Source organism: Rhinatrema bivittatum, chromosome 3, assembly GCF_901001135.1.
Source record: "Rhinatrema bivittatum chromosome 3, aRhiBiv1.1, whole genome shotgun sequence".
Classification (NCBI taxonomy): Eukaryota; Metazoa; Chordata; class Amphibia; order Gymnophiona; family Rhinatrematidae; genus Rhinatrema; species Rhinatrema bivittatum.
Genome location: NC_042617.1, coordinates 232,011,031 through 232,029,516, shown reverse-complemented (window position 1 = coordinate 232,029,516; position 18,486 = coordinate 232,011,031). Strand labels below are relative to the sequence as shown.

General features: G+C 45.9%; 1 protein-coding gene across 1 annotated transcript in view; it reads left to right on the top strand.

Moving 5' to 3' along the window:
• Positions 1 to 18,486, top strand: part of MERTK (MER proto-oncogene, tyrosine kinase) — a 609,785-nt gene that overhangs the window by 447,537 nt on the left and 143,762 nt on the right. The window contains exon 12 of the mRNA XM_029594310.1: positions 16,732 to 16,827. Coding sequence (XP_029450170.1) covers positions 16,732 to 16,827 — 96 coding nt within the window. The remainder of the gene's footprint in view (positions 1 to 16,731; positions 16,828 to 18,486) is intronic.

Here is an 18,486-nt window from a genome sequence, read left to right as displayed (position 1 = left end):
CTGGGGCCAATCCCGAATGGCTTGCAGCTTCTGAGGGTCCATACGGAAGCCTTCGTTGGAGATGATGTTTCCCAGGAAAGGAAGGGATTCCTTCTCAAAAAGGCACTTTTCCAATTTTGCGTATAGCTGGTGTTCTCGGCAACGTTGCAACACCTGGATGACGTGTTGACAGTGCGCAGTCAGGGAATCCGAGAATACTAAAATGTTGTCCAAGTACACTACTACGCACTTGTACAGGAGATCACGAAATATCTCGTTCATGGTGTTCTGGAACACCACGGGAGCATTACAGAGCCTGAACGGCATCACTAAATACTTGTAGTGGCCGTCTTGGGTATTGAAGGCCGTCTTCCATTCATCACCTTCTTTAATTTGGATGAGGTTGTAGGCCCCTTGGAGGTCTAATTTGGAAAAGATCCTTGCCCCATGTAGCCGGTCAAAGAGCTCCGAGATAAGGGGTAAAGGGTAACGATCCTTGACCGTAATGGCATTTAAACCCCGGTAGTCGATACAGGGACGAAGACTCCCGTCCTTCTTCGCGACAAAGTAGAAGCCAGCCCCGGCCGGGGATTTGGATTTCTGGATGAAGCTCTTCTCCAGGTTCTCCTTGATATACTCGCTCATAGCCTGCGTCTCAGAGGGTGAGAGGGCGAGGTGCAACCCCGAGGCGGTTCGGTGCCAGGAAGGAGCTGGATGGCACAATCGAACTTCCGATGTGGAGGAAGAATCTCTGCCCTTTTCTTTGAGAAAACGTCAGCGTATGCGGCATAAGGGGCTGGCAGGTCTGGAAGGCTGGTGGAAGCAATGGGGCAGGATGTTGGAACCACAGAGCGGAGGCAGTTGTCGTGACAGCTCGGCCCCCAATGAGCTAGCTGCAAAGTCTTCCAATCAAACTGGGGCTCCTGCTCCTGGAGCCAGGGGAGACCTAAGACGATCGGGTGGCTGGAGTACTCCAGGACATAGAATGACATCTGTTCTTGATGCAGGACCCCAGCCCGCAGCTGGACAGGAATTGTGATGTGTGTGACCCGTTCGGGAAGAGGTTTCCCTTGAATCGAGGAAATGACCATTGGGGCAGGGAGACAAATTTATGGAATCTTTAGATGATCCACCAGGCCTTTCATAATAAAATTTCCGCCAGCACCAGAGTCCACTAGAGCTAGCGTGTGGAACTCCCCATCAGTCAAGGTTAACACCACTGGCAATGTTAGCGGAGGTGCGGGTGCGGTACGGCCCAGGGCGAGACCTCCTTCTGGTCCTAGGCCCGAGAGTTTTCCGGTCGTGCTGGACAGGCGGCTATCCAATGGCCTGCCGTGCCGCAATAAAAGCAAAGTCCTTCTCTCGCACGCCGCCAGCGCTCTTGAGGAGACACTCTCCCACGATCCAACTCCATGGATTCCTCGGCGGGTGCCCGAAGGGCTTCAGATGCACTTTTGGAGGAAGATGAAGGCCTTCTCGCTGGCCTGACTACCGGAAGGCGAAACCGCATCCACCGATCCACGCGATTGGCCAATTCTATCAAGCCATTGAGGTCATCTGGGAGTTCTTTCGCCGCTAGCTCATTCTGCAGGCGCGAGGATAGTCCTTCCAAGAAGATTCCGTGCAGACAATCCTCTCTCCAATTCACCTCCGTGGCCAGGGTGCGGAACTCTGTCGCGTACTCGGCTACAGTCCGAGTACTCTGTCGTAATTGAAGCAATTCCGAAACCGCGGTGGGCTTGCGGACGGGTTCGTCAAAAGTCTGCTGGAAGGCGGACAGAAACTGACTTAAGTCTTCTCTCCCACAGATGAGAGGCCCATATCAGGGGCTTTCCGTCGAGCAAGGACATAATGTAGCTGGTTTTGACCAGGTCGCTGGGGAACTGTGCAGGCAACAAGAAAAAACGGACCTGGCACTGGCTGAGGAATCCTCGACACAACTTCGCATCTCCGGCGTATCGAGAGGTTGCCGGGAGTTGAGTGGGCGTTACTGGCCCCTGGTCGTCCCTGGAGCCCTGGACGGTATGTGGCTGGGTAGGGCGACCTCCTTGAGCCCCAGGCGGAGACGGCAACATAGGGTTCGAGGGCCCTAATGCCTCGAGGCATTGGGTCAGTCCCTGTACCGCAGAGACCAGGGCATCGAGGGTCTGTTGTTGATCCTTCAGACGTTGGGCCATTCCGGGAATGGCCTGGCGGGCAGATACCTCTGCCGGGTCCATGGACTTGGCAATCTGTTATGCTCAGGCTTGTGGACCCTTGGGCCGATGAGAGGATGGTATACCTTGTGGAGGTTCCGTAGGTTCTCTCGTCGGGTGGCGAGGCAGAACAGAAGAGGAGCGCAGTTGACCCTCGGCTCTGGAGATGGAGATGACTGCAGACAGATGAAGAGACTAGAAGAGGAGCTGTGTCTTCACCCCTGGAAGTCTGTGGTCCCCCCAGGAGGAGCCCGTAGGGACCCAGACCGCTGGGACTTAGGTGGACCCTGAGGAGTTGCGGTATCGGTGCAAGGGCTGACTGGAGCTTCGCCCTGGAAGCCCGCGGTCCCCCAGGAGGAGCCCGTAGGGCCCTAGACCGCTGGGACTTAGGCGGGCCCTTGGAGACGGAGTCCAGGAGGGGTCCAAGATCAGGTGCCAGAGAGTCGTCGCTTACCAGTCCGAGGTCACACACCGAGGGATCACCACTTGCCAGTCCGAGGTCACACCAGAGAATCACCGCTTGCCAATCCGAGTCGCACACCAGAGAATCACCGTAAGCCAATCCAAGTCAGGAACCGAGAAGACCAAGACAACCAGGAACAGGGATCCGAAGCTCAAGAACTCACCGAGGCAAGCAGACTAGACAGCGCTGGAGGATGTTGCCAAGTCAGGGAATGAGCAGAGGAAGCTTCCCTTTATACTTCCCCTGCTCAGGCTGATTAAGGACAGGTGAAGCTTGTTAAAGGGATCAGGTCCCTTTAAATCTCTGAAGGGGGCGTGGCCTCGCACCTAAGGATGGCGGCGGCCATCTTGAATTTCCTCCGCGGAGGAAAGGCTGCAGGAATGGCGCGGGGAAAGAGCAGAGACGGCTCTCCACCCGGCAGTCAGGCCGGGGACCCGCACCGGGACAACGCGCACCTGGTCAGGGGTTTCCCTTGAAGCTGCCGCAGCGGGTTGCCGCCGCGGACGAGGTAGGGGACCGCGGTCGTGGCCTGCCACGGCCGCGGGACACAACACCATAGGTGGGAAAGAAGGAAGATGTGTTGCTCGTTGGAGATTTTAATCTTCCTGATGTGAATTGGAGTATCCCTTCTGCAGAATCTGCAAGAAGTAGAGATAGTGGATGCCCTTCAAGGGGCACTGCACAAACAAATGGTAATGAAGCCCACTAGGGAGGGTGTGATATTTGATCTAGTGTTCACAAATGGGGAAAATATCTTAAATGTCTGGGTAGGTACCCACCTGAGCACCAGTGATCATCATACGGTATAGTTTGATATCGCAAATAAGATACAGAGAAATTGCACGAAAACCCAAGTTTTAAATTTCAGAAATTCTGATTTTGTCAAAATGGGGATGATCCTGGAGAAAAGAACTAGAAGACTGGGAGATAATGGGTGAGGTGGAACATCAGTAGGCCAAATTAAAAGGAGCTATTACAAAAGCTACAATTCTATGAAAATTAAAGAAAAGTAAGAGGAAACAGAAACCAATTTGGATCTCAATGGAGGTGGATGAAAAAATAAAGGCAAGCAGAAGAAAGGCTTGCCAAAGAGGTAAAGTGAGGTGACAAAACGTTTTTTAGATACATCAGAGAAATAAGGGAGACCAGAAGTGATATAGAGAAATTGAAAGGTGTTGAGGAGCATATGTGGAGAAAGATGAAGAAATGGCAGAAATATTAAACAGTGTTCACTAAAGAAGAAGGACCATTGGCTGGTAGACAAGACCATAGATGGGGATGGGGGTAGACAAAGCTCCATTTACGGAACAGAATGTATGGGAAGAGCTAGGCATACTGAAAGTGGACAAGGCTATGGGGCTGGATGATGTACATCCCATGATAGTGAAGGAGCTCAGAGATGTGTTGACCAGTCCCTGAAGGACATGTTCAATAGAGCCCTATAAACAGGAGAAGTGCCTTGGGATTGGAGAAGAGCAGTCTTAGTCCTGCTTTACAAGAGTGGTAGAGGAGGGGAGGCTAGAAACTACAGGCCAGTTCGCCTCACCTCAGTGGTAGGAAAGTTAACGGAGATGTTAACTTTCTACAATCTACAATCGAGTAGGTTGCTGGACCTGAGGCAGCATGGATTCACCAGGGGAAGGTCTTGTCAGAGAAATCTGATTGATTTTTTTTTATTGCGGGACTAGAGAATTGGATCAAGGAAGATGTTTGATGTGATCTGCTTGAATTTCAGTAAAGCTTTTGATACGGTCCCGCATAGGAGGCTTGTGAATAAAATGAGAAGCTTGGAGTGGTTAATGGATTATAAACTGGTTGTCTGTTAGGAGACAGCATGTAATGGTAAATGGAACTTATGCTGAAGAGAGAAACATGTTAAGTGGAGTGCCACAGGGATCTGTATTAGGACCGGTTCTGTTTAATATCTTTGTGAGCAAAATTGTGGAAGGGATATAAGGTAAAGTTTGTCTATTTGCGGATGATACTAAGATCTGCAACAGAGTGGACATGCCTGAAAAGTGATTTAAGAAAGCTTGAAGAGTGGGTTAAAGATTTGACAGCTGGAATCCAATGCCAAGAAGTGCAGAGTCATTCATTTAGGATGCAGTAATCCAAACACCTGTATGTGATGGAGGGTGAAAGACTGATGGGTACAGACCAAGAGAGGAATCTTGGGGTAATAGTGTCTGGCAATCTGAAGATGGTGAAGCAATGTCACAAGGTAATATCTAAAGCCAGAAGAATGCTGGACTGCATAGAAAGAGGAATAACTTGTTGTGAATACAGGGCTAGTGGACCCTTGGGCCGGCCTACAGAAGACTTGGGAAGGACTTCACTGGTCTCAACTGAACAGGCCGGGAGGCAGACTTCTGGCGGGCAAGTAGAAGCGGTTTCACCCTGGAAGCTGGTACTCCCCCAGGAGGAGCCCTTGGGAGTCCAGCCGCTGGGGCTTAGGAGATTCACCCTGGAAGTCGGAGCCCCCCCAGGAGGAGCCCGTAGGGGCTCGACCACTGGGACTTAGGCGAGGCGATCGATGGAGAAGAAGCAGGCAAGTATCAGGCTTGGCTGAGGCAGGCAGGAACGTAGACAGGCTGGAACCCGGCTAGGGCTGTAAACAGGCAGGAACCCGGCTTGGATTGTGGACAGGCTGGAACCCGGCTCGGGCTGTATGCAGGCTGGAACCCGGCTCGGGCTGTAGGCAGGCAGGAACCTGGCTAGGGTCGTAGACGGACTGGAACCCGGCTTGGACTGGCTGGCAAGAGCCCGGCTTGAGCTGTGGGCAGACAGGCTTGAGCTGGCTGGCAGGAACCCGGCTTGAGCTGTAGGCAGGCAGGCTTGAGCTAGCTGGCAGGAAGACAGGATCCGGCAGGCAGGCAGGAACGGAGTAGCCAAGACGCTGGCAGACTCCGGAGCTCGGAGCAATGGGGGACCGAAGGAACCCTGTTGCAAGGCACTGATCGGGTGTCCGCAGTGGCCCTAAGTAGGCTGCAGCGTCTGACGTCAGACTCGGGGCGGAGCCACCCTCCGGCGGGAAACTGTCTAGAAAAGCGTTTGTGCGCGTGCCTAGAGGCAGCTAGCAATGGCGTCTCCCCTGCGGGGACGCCCAGATCCCGACTCTGCTTTGTTCCCAGCCGGCAAGAACCCTCGAGGTAAGGACCTGGACGTGAGCTTCAGGGACCGAACCGCAACAGTACCCTCTCCTTTACACCCCCTCTTAGCAGGCCCGGGTTTACCTGGATGTTCCTGATGAAAAGTTTTCAGCAGATCCTTATCCAGGATGTTGCGGGCTGGCTCCCAGGTATTCTCTTTGGGGCCGCAGTTCTCCCAGGAAATCAGATACTCCCATCGACGCTGATTAAACCGGACATTGAGGATTTCTCGGACTTGGTAAGTTATTTCTCCTGGCACCGAGGGATCTGATGAGACGGGCGCCTTCGAGTGGTACCTGGAGAGGACAAGAGGCTTCAAGAGGGAGACGTGAAAAACGTTATGGATACGCATGAAGGAGGGCAGGCATAGCCGGTAGGAGACGGCTCCGATGCGTTCGGCCACCCGGAAGGGTCCACAGAACCGCGGGGCGAGTCTACGAGACGGGGCCCGGACCTGCAGGTTCTTGGTACTCAACCATACTCGATCCCCGGGTAAGAAGACAGGAGCTGGTTGGCAATGGTTATTGACCCACCGTCGAGTAGCAAGAGCGGCTTTCTTCAAATTCTTCTGGGTTGAGGTCCATAAGGAACGTAGCTGGCTGGCAGAGAGTTGTACAGCGGGCACAGAGCTAGGATCCGGCGAGGGCAGAGGAGGCCGGAGTTGCCTCTCATAAACTAGCAGGAAGGGGGAGCTTCCCGTGGCCGAGTGGACGTGGTTGTTATAGGAGAATTCTGCCCATGGGAGCAGCTCAGCCCAGATATCCTGTTTCTCGTTCACGAAAGAACGTAAGAAGGTCTTGAGCGTGCGGTTCGTGCGTTCCTTCTGCCCGTTGCTTTAAGGGTGGAACGCGGTGGACTGGCTAAGCTGAACGCAAAAGTGCTTACATAAGGCTCTCCAGTAGTGGGCGGTAAATTGCGGGCCTTGATCCGACATGATATCTTGAGGGAGGCCATGGAGCCTAAATATGTGTTGGGTGAAAAGCTTGGCAAGTTCCGGAGCTGATGGTCATTTAGTATGGGATCATTATTCTCCCACAGGGGAGAGGCCCAAACCAGGGCCCTCCCATCTAGTAGAGACAGAATGTATACGACCTTGACCGAATCGGTAGGGAACTGTCGGGGCAGTAGCAAGAAACGGTTGAAGCATTGGTTTAAAAATCCTCGACATGTAAAATATGTTATAAATGCATAATTTAAAATTGTGTATGGGGAGATGGGGGGAGGGCGCCAGGCTGTAAGGTTTGCCTAGAGTGCCTAATACCCTTGCAGCGGCCCTGTGCATAGCAGCAACACTCCCCCCCCCCCAAGTACTCCTGCAGGAATTGAGGCACGATTCATGTGTATGTCGCTGGGACAGAAAGAGTACATCCCATACCAGAGGTGCTCAGCGCTGGCGGGGAGGCCAGGTCCCAACTTTGAAGCTGCCCCAATGCTTGTTTGGTGAGCGGGACCTGACCTCCCCACCAGCATTTGAGCACCTCTAGTGTTGGGAGCTCCAAAGAAGAGTCACTGAGGGGGAGGCCAGGCCCCGCCAGCAAAAGAAAAGCATTAGGCCCGGCCCAGCCCAGAGAAGAGCCACTTGCGGGAGGGCCAAGCCTCGCCAGCAATAGAAAAGCATTAGGCCCAGCCCAGAGAAGAGCCACTGGTGGGACGGCCAGGCCCCGCCATCGAAAGAAGACCCAAGGGAGGGGAACACGACCAAATGAGAGAGAAAGTAAGGAAGCGAGGTGAAGGGAGTGAATGAGAGGGTTGGAAATATGAGGGGTGAGTGGAGGGAGAGAAAAAGAAGATCCATGCGACCGCGGTGCTCTCTCCTCCTCCCAGCAGACAGACAAACTAGGAAGAGGAAGAACATTGGATGAGTTGGGGGAGGGGGGTAGGAAAGGGAAGGAGGGCATAGGTGAGTAGGGAAGACAGAATTAGGCCTTGCATTACTGGGGGCACACAGCAGCAGTGAAAGAAGAGAGGGGAGGCCTGGTGGGGCCCATCACAGTCAAAGGAAAGAGACAGAGAAAGTGAGGGCTGGTAGCCAAAGAAATAAAGCCCATTCAGCTGGTAGCGGAAGGAAGGTGAGAGAGAGACCCTGTTATGAGTGTGTGTATGAGTGAGGTAGTGTGTGTGTGTGTGTGTGTGTGTTTGTGTGAATAAGAGAGGAGGGAGTGCATGAGAGAGTGCCATATTTGTGAGTAGGAGAGAGAGGGTGATAGTGCTTGAGAGAGAGAATGTGTGTGAGTAGGAGGGGAGGGAGTGCATAAGAGAGAGAGAGCATGCATGTGAGTAGGAGAGGTGGAGGGAGTGCTTGAGAGAGAGCATGCATGTGAGTAGGAGAGAGAGGGAGGGAGGGAGGGAATGCAAGAGAGCATGCATGAAAGAGTGAGAGGAAAGGAGCGTGCTTGAGAGAGAACATGTCCATGTTAGAGTGTGTGCCTATGAGAGAGAGGAGATAGTTTGTGGGTCTCTTTCCCCCCACAAGACCATGATAATCTCAGGGTGACTGAAACCTAAAATTCCCAGGTATGGAGAGTGAGGAATATATTTCACCTTTATTAGTTTTAATTATTGGATGTTATTTGATGGGTCTGCAGTTTGAAATATTTTATTAGTGTTTGGGAAATTTTTAAAAATGTTTAATTATTAGATGTTCTGTTTGTCACCTGTTTTAAAAATATTTATTCTTTTTATTAGTATGGTTTTACTGTTATGATTGTTTTATATTTCTTGATTTTATTATTTAATGTTTTTGTGAGGAATGGTAATGTTTCAGTTTTTCCATTATTGCACTACATACAATGTCTGTCTTGTTGCAGTTTCCTTTTCAGTTTTTGTCTGGGTTTCTATTTATGCTTCTTGGTCTCTTTTTATTCTGTATTTGATGAAGATCTGTCTGCATTCTGCTAGCGTGTAAGGGATCTATAGCAGCTTGGCTTGTTCCGTTTCCTAATAGCAGGTGTATTGGTGTTTTGTAATAATTGCTGTATTGCCTTTTTCATAGGATGGCAACACTGTTGCTGTTTGAAGGCTGACAATTAGCGCTGTTTTGGTATCGGAGGTTTATTATATTGTAATTCAATTTACTTATGGCTCTCTATGGGTCAAGCCCACACCCAAAATGTATTACAGTAGGCCTAATACCATATGAATTCCAAGTGTCTTTTTTGAAGCATTTTTTGGCTGCATGTAAATATATACACGTTTTTGTAAGTGATGTTTTTCCTCGGAAGACTATGCTTTGATGTCCTTTTTCATGTAAGCGCTGTTATTAATACATAATTTTTAATTGTGTATGGGAAGGGCAGGGGGAGAGGGAACAAGGCTGTAAGATCACCTAGGGCACCACACACATATCCCCCTCCCACTTCCCTGGTGCACAGATGCTGGGAAAACATGGGAGATAAGTGGTAGGGTTCCTGGAGTATAACTGGGTTACCAGATTCCTAGAAATATTATCACTGACACTATCTGCCACTCCTCTGGGAATGTGGATGTTTGAGGGTTGAGGGAGCCTGCCAGTCGAGGACACTTTTTGCTGGTGCCACCTTACAATTTTGTTCCATTCCTGGCCTCAGGCTCTGCCTAATTGTAGAACTGCACGGTTTGCAGGTATGGAGCGTGGGAATGGGAAATTTCTTTATGCTTATTAATTTTAAGGTCTCTGTGTGTGATATTTATTTATTTATTTATTTATTTTTATATACCGATGTTCCTGTATAATATACATATCACACCGGTTTACAAGGAACTAAAACTGTCACCTCGGGGGCGGAATACATTGAAACATAATAACAGAAAATACATTGAAACGGTAAATACAATGAAGCTTAATAACAGTAAATAACTTAAATAACTAAAGATACATAAAAGGCGAAAATAACTGAGATATAGTACTACTCCAAGCATATGTAAAAGGGAGATAGAGGATCAGGGACTAAGTCATTGTATTCCTCGGGTCTTAGGTCTCCGGGAATGCTTGGGTGAACAGCCAAGTCTTTAGCTTCTTTTTGAAGGTCATAGCGCAGGGTTCTTGGCGCAGATCTGGAGGGAGAGAATTCCAGAGTGGGGGACCCGCAGTGGAGAGAGCGCGTTTCCTCAGTGAGGTTTTTACCGGTTGGGAGAGTAGAATGTTCTTGTATGCACTTCTAATCCGTCTCTTAGCGATGTGCTTCTGCAGATGAAATGTTAGGTTGAGAGGGGAGATGTTGTGCAGGGCCTTGTGTATCATCATTAGGGCTTTAAAGAGAATCCTGTATTTAATCAGTAGCCAGTGAAGGTGCTGTAGGATGGGGGTGATATGTTCTCTTTTGTTGGTGTTTGTCAGAATTCTGGCCGTCACGTTCAGAACCATCTGGAGTGGTTTGATGGTGCTAGCGGGAAGGCCCAACAGGAGTGAGTTGCAATAATCCAGTTTCGGGAGGATGATGGATTATAGTACTAAACGGAAGTCTCAGAAGTGTAAAAGTGGTTTTAATTTTTTTAATACATGCAATTTAAAGAAGCATTCTTTTGTAGTGTTGTTGATGAACTTGCTGAGGTTGAGTCGGTTGTCCAGTAGTACACCCAGATCTCTTACATGCGAAGTGAAGTCCGTTGAGGTGATAGGAGGGAAGAACGGTATGTAGTTTTCTTGAGCTATCAAGAGGATTTCTGTTTTGTTAGTGTTTAGTACAAGGTTGAGGCTGGAGAGTAGGTTGTTGATTGCTGAGAGACAGTTGTTCCAGTGAGACCAAGTTTTGTGGAGAGATTCCATTATAGGGATGAGTATTTGTATGTCATCCGCATATAGGAAGTGTGTTAGCTTGAAGTTGGTTAGTAGGTGACAGAGTGGGAGAAGATAAATATTGAAAAGTGTGGGTGACAGTGATGATCCTTGGGGTACCCCCAGCTTTGAGTCAATGGGGTGAGACTCTTTGTTATTTATCTTAACCTTGTAAAGCCTGTTTTCAAGGAAAGATTTGAACCACTCAAATGCTGATCCTGTGATGCCTATGTCGGCTAGACGCTGAAGGAGGCAAGAGTGATTCACTGTATCAAACGCTGAGGAGAGATCCAGTAGTGCAAGTAGGAACGGTTGACCTTTTTCCAGATTAAGGAGGATGGTGTCAGATTGTGAGGCTAATAGAGATTCGGTGTTCCGGGACTTCCGGAATCCAAATTGGTTTGATGTGAGGATGTCGTTTTCGTCTAAGAATTCGGATAGTTGTCTGTTTACAACTTTCTCCATGATTTTTGCGATCATTGGTAAGTTAGCTATGGGTCTGAAGTTGGCTGGGTCTACCGGGGGAAGGTTGGGTTTTTTGAGGAGAGGCTTGAGCATTGCCATCTATATATATATATATATATATATATATATATATATATATATATATTACATGTAATATATATATTTTTATATATATATATATATATATATATATATATATATATATAAATTATATTGTATGGAGAAAAATCCCCCGGGCCAATATTTTCCCACAATCCACCCCTGATCACAGGTATGATTTCTTGGGATTCAGGGGATTCCCCTCACATCTAGGATTTCCCTGCCCCCCTGGGACTCGTTCCCATTCAACTCAGGAGGGGTAAGATTTATCTTAGGAGCCTGTACCAGGGACACTTAAACAGAAAGAAGCAGAGGAGTCTAGAGTGTAAAGAAACCAACTTGAATTTGGAACAGCTTTATTCAAAGTGATTGGACTTTATTTAATAATCACAGTAAACTTTGATTTTGGAACACCTAAATTTGTGTCCTATCTGGTGCCTGTAGCATCACCACAACAAGGTTTAGTAACACACAAGGGAAGGTGATTCCACTTACATGTCCAGGCCCTGAAAGGCATCCTTCCCCCCACTAGAAAGAACCCACGTCTTGGGACAAGAAGATTGGAAAATGGCAGTGGATTTAGCCCAGAGATATAAATATTTTCATGGTCCCTTAGGATGCAGCCCATCCATTAAGAAGGGGTTACATATAAGAACATAAGAAAATGCCATACTGGGTCAGACCAAGGGTCCATCAAGCCCAGCATCCTGTTTCCAACAGTGGCCAATCCAGGCCATAAGAACCTGGCAAGTACCCAAAAACTAAGTCTGTTCCATGTAACCATTGCTAATGGCAGTGGCTATTCTCTAATATGCCAATGCTTTTGGAATACTTATGATTTTTCAGAAAATCTACCCCTAAATTTGCTCTAGCTACAGCTCTTTGGGATTTTTGCATCTTTGGCATCCTCCCCATGGTTAGTTCGTCCCCTTTTTTGTGATGAAACTTGCCCTATCTATACTGAGTAAGCATGCTCTGATCAAGCTCTAGCACAGAGACTTGGAGAAGACACTTTCTAAGAGAGACAATCTACAGAGGTTTTTTGGAAGTGAGTTTTGGTGGAGTTTCTGGTAGGCCTTTTTGGTAGACTTTACTGCTTGCCATGTGAAGAAAATTGAAGAAGCTAAAGGGTTGTGGATTTTTGGAGGTTTTGATCAGTTTCCTAAAAAAAAAGGCCATTACACCCTTGCTGAAAGGGCTGGATTATTAGTGCTTTGCCCCCAGCCAGTTAACAGTAGGGACACAGATTGCCAGTTTTTGAAAGTTTTTTGTACCCAGTTTGAAAGTAAAGAGAGTTTTTCTTATTTTTGCCTCCTGCTTATGATTGTGAGAGAGGAGAATTTTCCCACCCTTTAAGGGGAGAACATACTACACATTATAGAAATGACGGCAGAAGAAGACCAAACGGCCCATCCAGTCTGCCCAGCAAGCTTCACATTTTTTTCTCATACTTATCTGTTTCTCTTAGCTCTTTGGTTCTATTTCCCTTCCACCCCCACCATTAATGTAGAGAGCAGTGATGGAGCTGCAACCAAGTGAAATATCAAGCTTGATTAGTTATGGGTAGTAGGGGAAGTAACCGCCGCAATAAGCAAGCTACACCCTTGCTTATTTGTTTTACCCAGACTGTGTTGTTCAGCCCTTATTGGTTGTTTTTCTTCTCCCCTGCTGTTGAAGCAGGGAGCTATGCTGGATATGCTTGTAGTATCAGTTTTTCTTCTCCCCTGCCGTTGAAGCAGAGAGCTATGCTGGATATGCGTGAAGTATCAGGTTTTCTTCTCCCCTGCCGTTGAAGCAGGGAGCTATGCTGGATATGCGTGAAGTATCAGTTTTTCTTCTCCCCTGCCGTTGAAGCAGAGAGCTATGCTGGATATGCATTGAAAGTGAAGTATCAGGCTTATTTGGTTTGGGGTAGTAACCGCCGTAACAAGCCAGCTACTCCCCACTTTGTGAGTGCAAATCCTTTTTTCCACATTTCCTCTTGCTGTTGTAGCTTAGAGCGATGTTGGAGTCACAGTAACCATGTGTATGTTTATTGAATAAGGGTATTGTCTCCAGGCAGTAGCCGTCATTCTGGCTAGCCACCCACTCTTTATTGACGGCCTCTTGATTTTATGGATCCACAGTGTTTATCCCACGCCCCTTTGAAGTCCTTCACAGTTCTGGTCTTCACCACTTCCTCCGGAAGGGCATTCCAGGCATCCACCACCCTCTCCGTGAAGAAATACTTCCTGACATTGGTTCTGAATCTTCCTCCCTGGAGCTTCAAATCGTGACCCCTGGTTCTGCTGATTTTTTTCCTATGGAAAAGGTTTGTCGTTGTCTTTGGATCATTAAAACCTTTCAAGTATCTGAAAGTCTGTATCATATCACCTCTGCTCCTCCTTTCCTCCAGGGTGTACATATTTAGATTCTTCAATCTCTCCTCATAAGTCATTTGATGAAGACCTTCCACCTTTTTGGTCACCCTTCTCTGGACCGCCTCCATCTTGACTCTGTCTCTTCGGAGATACGGTCTCCAGAACTGAACACAATACTCCAGGTGAGGTCTCACCAAGGACCTGTACAAGGGGATAATCACTTCCCTTTTCTTACTCGATATTCCTCTCTCTATGCAGCCCATTGATTCAGATGAGAAGAGAAGAGTTATGAAGAGGTGCGCTATGGACAAAGAAACTGCAGCCCTTGAAATTGTTGTTTTGCTTTTTATGCTGGTAGGGATTTTCTTTTTTATGTTGGTATGGATTTTGTTTTTTTAATTTTTTGCTGGTATGGATTTTGTTTTTTTAATTTAAAATAAACATATTTTTGTTGAACACCACTATTGTATTGCTGCTGTGTTCTTTCAAGGTGCCCTCCACTCAGTAAGATCCTTCCTTCTGTGAGTACAAATTAAACTGTGAGTGAAAAGTTGATTGAGAGTGACTGACAGTATTTGGATTCCTACCACTGCACTTAGAGCCCCGGAGGTTATACTTCCTCCTCGCCTGTGGAACCCCAGCATCCCAGTGGCTACTGTTGTGTGATGGGAGAGAGAGTTAGAGCTGGGCCTGGTGACTGTGTGGCCCTTGAATTTGGTCCTTAAACCAAGAAGGGGTTACATTTATTTATATATAAGCATTTGATATTCCAGATAAATTCAGTGGTGCAGCCATGCTGCTAAATAACCAGTTTAAGGTACCTAGGTAAGTTTATTTGGGTAACTTACCTGGACAACTTGCAGCTCCATATTGACCTTTAAATAATTTTCAGCTTCCAATTCTATATTAACCTATATGAAATTACAGAACTATTGCATGACTGCTTGCATTGTTATCCTTATCATTATTTGTATCTTCCATTTCCTCCTTCTCTGCCTTCACTTCATAGTACAAAAGGTGATCAGAAACCTCTAGCTAATGGATAGAAATTAAAATAGCTGCTCCTTGCTGCATCTTCCCTTGACTTAGGGCTCATTTATATTACCCATAGTCCACCTCTTGCTACAAGTATGGTATCATATCATACACTTAGGTCTTCCAATTTTCGGTTTTAACTGATAAACATCGATAAAAACCCCATTGTGCAGAATTTTATCTGGCTTCAGTCTAACACATTTTGGGGTACATTTTAAAACACAGCGTGCACGTGTACTTTTGTTCGCGCATCAGGCGCGAACATAAGTATGCTGGATTTTATAAGATACGTGCGTAGCCGTGTGTATCTTATAAAATCCGGGGTCGGCGCACACAAGGGGGTGCACATTTGTGCAACTTGCGTGTGCAAGTTGTCCGAAATCAGAGCGGCCTTGGAGAGAACTTTCCTTCCACCCCCCCGGACCTTCCCCTCCCTTACTCTACCTAACCCACCCCCCGGCCCTATCTAGACCCCCCCCCCCCACCTTTATCTGAAAAGTTACTACTGCCTCCGGGCAGTAGTATCTTATGCGCGCCGGCGCAGCAAGCCCCGACACAGGTCGTTGTGTCAGGGCACTCGTCCACGCCCCCGGACCGCCCACACGCCCCCAAACACGCCCCCGATCCAAAACCACGCCCCCTGGCCACGCCCCCGACCGCCCCTTTTTGCAAGCCCCCGCGTTGCGGGGCTTGTGCGCGCCGCCGAGCCTATGCAAAATAGGCTTGGCGCGCGCAGGGGGGTTTTAAAAGGGTTACGCGCGTACCTTATGCGCGTAACCCTTTTAAAATCCGGCCCTCTATATATGCCGATGATGTACACATTTTAATTCCAATCGAAAAATCAATTGACCTAACTCTTAAGCATTGGGATATATATCAATCCGCCATTGATAAAGTATTAACCCAAATGAATCGTTCCCTGAATACAAAAAAAACTGAAATTCTATATATCTCACCTAAATTAAGCCAGACAAAAGAACTTGAAATTCAGGAAGCCGCTAAAAATTACCCCTTCTCACTGGAAGTACTAGATTGCGAATTCACAATGAAAACATGCGTTAAAAAAATCATTAACGATGATTATTTTAAATTAAATGTTCTTAAAAGATTGAAACCTCTTTTATTCCCAAAGGATTTTAGAACAGTTTTACAAGCTCTTGTTTTGTCAAAATTAGACTACTGTAATTCAATGTTTTTAGGCCTACCAGCAAACGTTACAAGACCATTACAACTATTACAGAACTCAGCAGCTAGACTTTTGACTGGAACTAGAAGATCTGATCATATTACTCCAATACTGAAGGACCTTCACTGGTTGCCTGTAAAATACAGAGCTCAGCATAAAATCCTATCCCTAATTCATAAAACACTTTACAATGAAAAGATAGAATGGTTAACCTCATCATTACATTTCCATATCCCTTCAAGAATTACTAGATTCTCAGGTACAGGGATGTTACCAATTCCTTCCCCCAAGATGTGAGAGAAAGAGCTATTTCCATTGCTGGGCCCCTGCTGTGGAACACTTTACCACAAGAATTAAGGATAGAAGCAGACATTAAAATATTTAAAAAGGGCATTAAAACATGGCTATTCAAACAAGCCTTTCAAGAATTATTATCCTAATGATTTTAACCTACTGATTATATAACACTGTAAATATATAGTTGATTGTATTATCTCTGCTCTTATTATACTACTTCTCTAACTGTCAAAATATATAATTATTTAATTTACTATTTTATTTTTATTTATATTATGAAACTGTATATTTATTTCCTTTTTCTTTTGGAAATTCAAATATTTTTAAATGAATATTTGTTAACTAATGTAAACTGATTTGATATGTACTCATGAAACATCGGTATATAAAAATTATAAAATAAATAAATTAAATAAATAAATAAACATGCAAAAAATATAAAATTGTTTATTGGATAAATGCTGGAAAAACACCACTTTCTCTAGTATTCTCTCATCCCTCCCTTTTCCTGCCTTGGATTCTCCACTCTGTGTGCCTTTTTCATATTGGTGATTCTCCAGCTGTACAATGCATAATGAGAAAAGGTATGCAGCAATAGTATCTGCTCCATGAAAACAATGCCAAACACTGATCTTTTGTACTCTCAACCCCTAATTGGCTGGAAAGTAAATATCTAAATTTACAATTTATAAACCCCTACAAATAGAATCCCTACATATACTGCATATTTAAGGGTTTTTCTTTTTACAGTAAGCAGCTTAGGAGTTGGTGAAGATCTGCAGCAAAAGCTTGAAGATGTGATGGTTGATAGGAACGTTCTTACACTTGGCAAAGTTCTGGGAGAGGGTAAGTAAACAAAAAGATGATCCTTCTCTAGCTATCTCTTGGAATCTTCATCTTTATTCCCATTTCTATACTGCTCTATGCAATGGCATCAAGTGCCTGCGCTTCCACCAAACCCTCGTGAATCATATTCCTGTAGCTTAACCTCATGCATCCCCCTCCCTGTTTTGATAATGGCTTGGAGCATCTCCAAGCAAATGTGCCATGTTTTGCAGCAGATTTGCAAACTTTAGGGAGAGCAAATATCTTTGATGTTTCAGTATATCTGAAAAATTACATAAAACACTGAATCGCTGCCAAAGTATGGCAAAAACATGCTAAAGACAAGTCAGAATAGCTTTGTATTTACCTGGATTTTTAGGGGTTTACATCTTCAGAATATTTGTTTACTGAATATAACTTATATTAGGGTTGAGAATAGTCTTTAATACCAAGACTTTATTAATGTCAGGAAATGTTTACCACTATGCCCTTTTTGTTCTATCTTGTGTACCTGCGATCCTGCAACCACCCTGCAGGATCTAAAAATTATCCTCTGTATATACAGCTTTATGAAACTTATTTAGACATCACTGGTTGAATATTCATCAGCATGCTGAGGATACTTGGGATCTGTCTGACAATTACATGAGACAATACCTGTCTAAACTCAGCCAACACAAAGGGATATTAGATTGTAGACAAATGCACTTAATTTAATGGTGAGTGGAGATTGTTTAGGGCAGTGGTTCTCAACCTTTTTTTGGCTGGGAGACACCTGACAGATGGTTATCACATGCGTGACACATTGAACATGTGACCATCATGGGGCTAAATGTAATTATATATTCTGCATCCTCAGGAACCCCCTCGATCCCCAACAATGGGTGCAGAGCAGAACTAGGCATTACCCTGTACAACTCGCCATACAAAAAGATATTCTGATTCTGACATCTCAGTAAAAGCAAAACAAACTCCTTTTACTGGCAGGCACAATACCCCTCCTTATGAAAAGACAGTAATTTACCACTAATGCATGTCCTATTGAGAAAACACAACAAATAAGATTGATACAAATGCCTACATGCTAGTAAAATACCTCACCTCGGTCACACACCCAGAACTAACCTTCACCAAATACAGAAAGACCACAAATTGCAAACAATTGTTCGTTCCGTTAAATTCCTCTTGCCTTTCCTTCTCCTCCCAGTTTTGAACACCCGTTTTATTGTAACTTCAGAGTTTCTTTTCACTTGTTACTGTTTGAGTTTATTTGCATTCTCACCCCCTGTTAAATGTAAACCAGCATGATGTGATCCTTATCTCGAATGCCGGTATAGAAAAACACTAAATAAACAAGTAAATAAACAAGTAAATAAATAAATTATAAACATGGAGACAAACTGGAGTGGAAAACCAAAAAAGCCACTATGCATGCAGTGCAAAACTGAAGAAATGGAAAGAGAAATATAGCATCTAACATAGTCCCATGATCTGCAATAATGCACACAAACTAACCCATACATAGAAACATAGAAACATAGAAATGACGGCAGAAGAAGACCAAACGGCCCATCCAGTCTGCCCAGCAAGCTTCACACATTTTTTTCTCTCATACTTATCATTTTCTCTTAACTCTTGGTTCTATTTCCCTTCCACCCCCACCATTAATGTAGAGAGCAG